Source organism: Chamaea fasciata, unplaced genomic scaffold (assembly GCF_029207755.1).
Source record: "Chamaea fasciata isolate MVZ Bird 193981 ecotype frontalis unplaced genomic scaffold, bChaFas1.0.hap1 SCAF_4, whole genome shotgun sequence".
Taxonomy (NCBI): Eukaryota; Metazoa; Chordata; class Aves; order Passeriformes; family Sylviidae; genus Chamaea; species Chamaea fasciata.
This window is the reverse complement of record NW_027094089.1, coordinates 69,738,717-69,746,183: the sequence shown is the minus strand read 5'-3', so window position 1 is coordinate 69,746,183 and position 7,467 is coordinate 69,738,717. Positions and strand designations below refer to the sequence as shown.

Here is a 7,467-nt window from a genome sequence, read left to right as displayed (position 1 = left end):
TAGGCAGCATCACTCTCCAAACATAGGATCAGGGAAGAATTTTCAAACCCTTCCTTGGAGGAAGCAAACCAGATATTTCACAGTCCTGGGAAAAGAGCATTTTGTGTTTTGTAACAGCCAGCACTGTCCGGTTCTCTCCCAGAAGCACAGTCATGAAAACCTCCAATGAACAGCTGCAATTTTTTTTTCTTGTACTACCGGGTCATGGCTACTCCGTGCTGCTTCTGTCTCTGACAGCTACAGCTGATATCCAGCTACAGGCTGCTGCTCTGAATAACACTTGCAAAAGCTGAGTGGAGGCAAGTGGAAGAGGTATTTTCCCCACATTCCTTGCCCTAGATGATCTCCAAGGTTTCTGTCAAAATTCTGCCTTACGCTAACATTTTTGGTGTGTAACTTCATTGCAAATTTATTATGCCTATCAATGCTGTTTTGAGGTATTCTCCTGCAGTGTTTAGTCATTAGGCTTTTATTCTACCTGTGAATCATGGGAACATTGGTTAGTGATATAGTGCATTACATCTTATACTTGTACAAAATAGTTGCAAGATATTTATATATGTATGAATGTATATGCACACTATATATAAAGTAGTTGAGAGTTAGCTTTAATCTTACTTTTGAATTACTTATAAACTGTATTTTCATCTGGTTTGGGCTTTTTCAACCTTGATTGCATGTGTGTCTGTGCATGGGTTAGACAGTGAGAAAAAGAAAATCAAAAACATAAGCAGGGATGTGATGACATGTAAAACCTTACCTTTGTCACCCTGGCATCAGAAGTGACCCACTGCACCTTTGCAAACCAAAGCAGACAATTTTTAACTTCTTTTACTGGATGCATTTCAGAAAACCACAACTCTTTTTCACAAACCTTCCTCTGGGGAGCCTCTTAATACCAAGAATCTCAGGATTAATTTCATCTGAAGAAGGGTACTGCCCTGAGGGGAGCATTGTTCACCTTGATGATTAAGGATAAGTGCATTGGTGGGAATGCTGTCAGTCTCAACCAAATCACTGTTTCTGTAGCAAATGGAGACTAAGTGAGAAAATGTCCAAGGAGTACACGGAATTTTTAATCTCTTGCATGGATTTTATGTTTTGGCATATATTAAAGCATTTTCCAAAAACCTGCATGTTGACAGTGTAAGCTGTACTTAAAAGCTTTGTGTTTTATTTTGTTAGCATGGATTACCATTGATTTTGAAACAATAGTGTATAAAGAATTTAAAGTATATTTCTAAATACACGAGACTTTTCTGTCTTGCCTCTCACAGAGCTCACCAGCCTGCAATTTCCACCTACAGACTACTTTATTCCTAAAGTTTAAGAATCCAACATGAATGGTATTGTCATTTTCATATGTATAAATCTTTACACAGGCTTATAAAAATCAGTTAGGCCTGGTTCATATATTTTCTGTATTTTCATAGTTCAGTTTACATCTGAGAGAATTTACCTCATCTTGGGAAAGTTGTTTTCAGATAAAACCAGCAGATGTGAGCTGCAGGCTGGCCACTCCTACATAGCTGCAATGTTTGACATTCACTGGAGCAACGCCTCACTCATCGTGCTGCTCCTCCTTTTGGACTCACTTTGGGGTCACAACCTCATCTGGATCTGTATCCAGTCCAGAAAAATGCCTGTGGTTTGCTAAAAGCTTAATTTATAGTGTGGTTTTCAAGTTAATTGCCTTGAATTTCTGCTGACTCCCAGAACTGACAGCACGCTTTGGCTTTCCCAGCAGAAACTGGGGAGAGGTGAGAGGACCAAAAACACCTGGGTGGAACACAATCCTGGATGATGAAGGCTACAATACTGGGGTTTTTTTCCCTCCTGGGTGTATGTGATACTAAACTTTGGGATTTGCTGCATTTCAATGTAATGAAGGAGAAAATTTGGATGGATAAAAATTTTCATACATATCACCCAAATCTGATTCCAAAAAATTATTCAGTATTAATTTCGAAATGGTTTTGGTTCTTAGTTAAAGTTCTGCTTGGTATTTAAAATATCCAACCTCAAGGAAGACTCTAATTTTCTCTTGGTTGGTGTCAAAGTTTATGTCTTCTGTCCAAGAGGAGGAAATCTCCACTCAGCAATGGGATGGAGTCCAGCAAACTTCTTCAGACTGCACTAAACTAGCAGGGCACATACAATTTATATGATAAAAGATACTTATAACATATGCAAAAATATATCTATCCATAGATAAGGAAAGAAATCTTTCTTCTCAATGGTTAGGATTGGCATTATGCTTTCTAGAACAAGAATGTCATTAAACTAGGCTTATCAACAAACAGAACTTCCATGACTTAAAATTCCAATTTCCATTTACAGAGCATGCTGTGAACAAAAACAATAAAAGAAGAAATGAAATGTACTTGTCCCTCATTGCTATTGTGGGTGTGATAAAACAGGGTGGGACTGAACTCATCAAATTAAAAAGAAGAAAAAAATCCTGATGGTTTTAGGTTTCAGAGGAAGACAAAAGAACAAAAACTCGCAATGAGTTTCTTTGTAAACCACAGGAAGAGGAGGAAAAAAAATTAAAAACTATTTGTTTAACTAGTTTTTATACTAGGACTTCTTTTAAACTACCCTAGACAAAAATCCAGTTACAAATGAGATTTTGTACTTTATTTTGTAGATTTTGTGAATGACTCATAAGCTTGCAGTCATATCATTATGCAAGTTAAATTAATAAAATATGTATACTTGGCAAAAATTTCATCCCATTCTGCCAGAATTTTGAGCACCTTTTTATTGGGAGGCATTTGACATCAACTGGTGCCCTCTGGAGATGAGGCATGGTGGGGAAAATGAGTCTGTTAGTCTCCATTCCAATTTTAGACTGCTAATATCTTGAATTACACAGAAATGTATCTATGACTATTAAAAGAACACAAACTCTTTTTGAATACTTGTTCACATCACGCATCACTGCAGTAAAGAACAACCTGTGTGTTCCTGACGTGGTCACCTGCTCTTTTACCAGTCAATAAACATTGAAAAAAACTGATGTTTGTGCTGTCCATCACTTCTTGTATCTATTTCTGATCAGCCCTGAGCAGAACTCCATGGCTAATGCCATGTAAAATCTCAGCAAGTCTTAGTGGATTTGTTCACTTGCAGGATGTTCTGAAGAAATAAGTAGAAACTGTGACAGAAAATACAGTGTGAATTTGATATCACACACTTGTATGCTGCTGCAAGCGGCAAGGAAACTTTATTTTTTCCTCATTAAAGATAATCAGTGTCAGACTGACTTGGGTAATCACTAGTGACTGCTCCACTAAAATACCCAAACCTTTACCCAAACGACTAAACTGTTGCAGTGGTGTTTAGGGCCTTCAGTATTTAAAAAGCTGACTCAGGCATCCATCAGCTGACTTTCCTTCTGTCAGACAAAAATAACCTGTTTTCCATCCCCAGGTAAATATGTGCTGCCTACATCCTTTACATATAAAAGTAATCTCAACTCATTAGGAAGAAATTGCCAATAAACAATGGTTTCTTGAAGCAGCGACAAGCTAGAGAAGCCTTCTAATAGAAGCAACAATGCCAAGCCCTTGGCCCTAAAAAAAGATTTCCTTGCAAGTCTGGATGGAGCCCAGTCAGTTTACAAAACACTGCAACAACTGCAAGGAACTGTGGTAAGTGTCTGGGCAGCTCGCCTCTTTCCTGCAGCAATGTTCAAACCTCATTTATAAACTGAACCTACTAGGAGAGCTGGAATGGGTGACGTGCTTCTGGGTCAGCAGAACCCTGAATGTCCAGCATGATGCAGGCTGATGTCACCGAGGGTTTCATATGTTACTGCCCTGTTCCTGAGCAGCGCCACCACTCCAATTACTTTCAGCTCCAGTTGTCTGTAATCAGGCACATCACAGTGAGATGGGTGACGCTTCCTGAGGACTCCCTGGAGCCCTCTGCCAGCAGGGAGGGTCTGCTACCAGCAGCTCGAGGAATGCAGCACAATCTGTTAGACCTGTCAGAGTGACCCCAGGTAAACCTGCACACATCAGCCTTATGTAAAAGCCATGCATTTTAAACATGGCCCTTGCCTCCACCTCCTCTGGAGCACCTTGCCTAGGTGTCACAGGCTGAAACGCTTCAGAGTCAGCCATAAATCTGCATGGATCTAAGCAGAAAGGAAAAGCAGGGGTGGCTTTCGGCAGATCCATCTGAACACTCCCTCCCTCTCTGCAAAACAAAGACAGTTCCCTAAACCACGAGGGGAGACCTCACCCACTTGTCCCCTGTCTGACGGCCGAAGGCGTAGGCACTAATTGGGTTTACAGGCTTCCTACCACGCAGGTTAGTCCTACTGCCTCTTCCCCAAGAAAGCAGGTGATGAGCACTCCCTAAAGACTGGGACATTTTTCCTTCCTCCTGCTGATAGACAGGGCCTCCTGACACAAGAATATGTTCAGGAGCAGCTGCTGTTACCCCTTCAGAGTACTGCAACTCCTTCAAAAGCTGTTCCACCCATCCAGCCTGAGTCTGGGGTTCCCTGTCACAGAACACCCCAAACACCAACAACTTCTACTGCACACAACCCGGCAAGACAAATTCGTCAAACTGTGCCCATTCCTGCACACAAAACCTGTGTTTTCCATTTTATAACCTGACCTGCAACAAATCCCATGTTATGTGGGGGTTAACACCACACCAACCCACTGGATGTGCGGCCAACTTCCAAGCCAAGTGTGTTTGGGTGGTGGGACTGAGTGCATGCCAAGGTGATGGCCAAGGCTGGAGCCAGCCGAGAAGCAGGAGTGGTACAGCTCGGGAAGCTGGCACAGGAGCTAGAGGCTGGTGGAGGAGCCTGAATGCAAAGGCTAGGGAAGGAGGCTGCCACAGGAAGAGGGTGCCCAATTTGGAGGGAAGCTGGCAAAGGAGACGGAGAGATGCCAGTGGTGGAGCCGGGTGTTGAAGCAGCCCTAAGCACCCTCCACCCGGCTCCATCACGGAGAAAAGGCAAAAAATCCTCGAGGGGGCTGCCATGGAGCCTGAAGCCGCCTAGGGTCGGCTCTCGATACCCAAACGCTTTTCCAAGGGGAGTGACTTTCGTGAGAAGAAAGTTTGAGCGCTCTTATTCCCACCCCAGCAAACAAGACTATCCTAAAGAAAAGCCACCACTCTCGCTCTAGCTGAGCACTGTCCTGCCACGGGCTACCCGTCCCCTCCCCGCCGCCTCGCCCCGGATCCGCAGCCCCCCTGGTTTCCCCGTCCCGGCTCGGCGCCGGCAGGAAGGGGAGGGACCGACGGCCGTTCCAGCTGCCCGCGGAGCTGGGAGCGACTGGGCTGCCCCCGCTTCTCTCCCCCGGGATCAGCATGTCGGCGCCCGGGAAGGGCAGGCAGCCGCCGCCCGCGGCGGTAAGGCGGGCTCGGGGATGCGGGGAGGGGTGTGAGGAGGACGGCGATGCCGCTCCGCGCTGCCCCTGGTGCCCCGCGGCCCCGGCGGGGGAGCGGCTCCGCGCCGGGCACCGCCCTGGGCGCGTCCCGGGCCGGGTAGTGGCGGGCAGCGCAGGCAGGAGGAACAGCCGCAGCGCCATGGCTTTCGCCCGGTGGTGGTACGCCATGGTGAGTGCGGGGAAAGCCCCGGCAGAGCCGGGACCGCCCCGGTGGGGAGCCGGGAGCAGCACGGGAGCGGCGGGCGGGCGGCGCGGGGTGCGGCGGGCGGGATGCTCCCGGCGTTCCCCGGCGTTCGGGATGGAGAAGCTGGTAAGGAAAGGGGGTTGTGGTGCGCCTGGAGGCGAGACCACGCTTTTTTTTTTTTTTTTTTTTTTTTTTTTTTTTTTTTTTTATCCCCAGTGCTTCAGGTCAGGTGGAAGCGCGGTGCGTTCCATCGGTCCGTTCCCATCCCATTATCTGTCAGAAAGCGAGACAGAAAACGGGGGGTGTTGGTGCTGTTACCAGTTTTAGTCATCGCCCAGTAACTCAGGCTCGCGGGATGATGAAACTGCACCAGAACGCGTAAGACAGGATTTTATGTGGGAATGTTCCAGTTTTGGGAAAAACTGCGCTGCGCCTTTTTCCAGCAGCGTGTTCTTCACTGCAAGTGGGTGGTGACGGTGCTGCCGGGAAGAGCCGTCGCTTGCCAGATCCTCCCTGAGCAAACTCACAGCTCTCTGACGGCTCCGTGTGGTTTGGATGGACTTGGGTCGCTGCTCATAACTGTGACGAACCCGCGACTGCATTAAAAGGCTTTAAAAAGCCTTTAAGAAACCTTTATGGTTTATTACACATAGGAGGAAGCAGTTGGTATCTGCATGGAATGGTGAAAAGAAAAAAAAGTTTGCATTCTGTTAAAGTTTTACAGAAAGCATATGTTGTGGAAAGCTGGTTTCAGAGAAAATACCACTTTAATGTATTTCCTAAGTACATTATCAGGTCGATTAAATCTCTTGAACTTATAACTGTACTTTTAAGTTGCTCCGTGTAGCTTAGATCAGTGGTTTAGCAGTGTTTTCAGGTATCAGTCGTTGTGATAAGTCCAGTCGGTGTGGTGGAGGTGACACAAAAGCACAAAGGGGAAAGTTTGAGAATTACTGCATTAAGCTATGGAATGGATGTAAAAGGCCTCGTTAGCTCTCTGGCATTGCATACAGGGGAAGAAAAGATATTAAGATATGGCTATGTGTGATCAGGCAAGAAAACTGCTCCCACATCTGCTCTTTTGGAAACCCCTGGCTGTGGCTGTTGGCACTTGTGAGCCTCCAGGTGGGACCAGAGTCGTCTCCAGTCCATGTGATTCACACTGGGGAGGTAGGAGAGGCAGGAAAGGTGGGTGGGAGGAACAGGCATGACTGATATAAGGGCTTTTACTGGCTGGTGTATTTAAAGCTGGGGTTGGATGTAATAAGAATCTGGGTTTTACCTTCTGATTACTTTTCTGGCTTGATTGTAACTTCTCTGTGAACTCTTTGCCTCTGACAGTTTTCCAAGCAGTGTTAAAGATCTCTGTCTTACTCCCAGTTCCAGCTGAGAGTGAAGGTCAGGTTCCCATCTCCCTAAATATCTGTAATGCTGAGTTGATTGACTTCAGCTGAGACTCTTGCAAGACTTCACTTCTCACCCGGTTACTAGATGCTGCGCAATGGCCTTAAACCAAAGGCTTGTTAATGTCTTCTAAATATCTTGAGGTTTAGAAGGAATTTCTTGGAAGCTTTTAGTGAGAGCTGGATTTTTATGCACATAGGTGTCTATTCAGTTGTTAGTAATTTTCTCTGTGCTTTTTCACTGGTCGCTTTCTAGTTTATGAGTGAAATTTAAGTCAGAAGTTTAAAGGTGTGTCTTAATAGCATGGTGACATTTTTGTGCACTTTAGAACAGGATGAAGATCTCAGGATAAACTTTTTTGAGCATGACAATTATGTATTTTCTTGAACATGTGATTATGGATAGGGTTGTGTGTGTGTTTTTGGTTTATTTTAAGTTAGGTTGGAAAATACTTTGAGG

The 7,467-nt window shown here is 45.2% G+C and overlaps 1 protein-coding gene across 4 annotated transcripts in view; it reads left to right on the top strand.

Moving 5' to 3' along the window:
- The first annotated feature begins 5,279 nt into the window (after window positions 1-5,279).
- CAST (calpastatin) overlaps window positions 5,280-7,467 on the top strand; it is a 51,598-nt gene continuing 49,410 nt past the window's right edge. For 2 of the 4 annotated variants that reach the window (XM_066181897.1, XM_066181895.1), the window contains exon 1: window positions 5,281-5,382. In XM_066181897.1, the coding sequence (XP_066037994.1) occupies window positions 5,341-5,382 (42 nt within the window). In that variant the 5' untranslated portion in view covers window positions 5,281-5,340. The other 2 variants (XM_066181894.1, XM_066181896.1) reach the window with 2 other exon arrangements.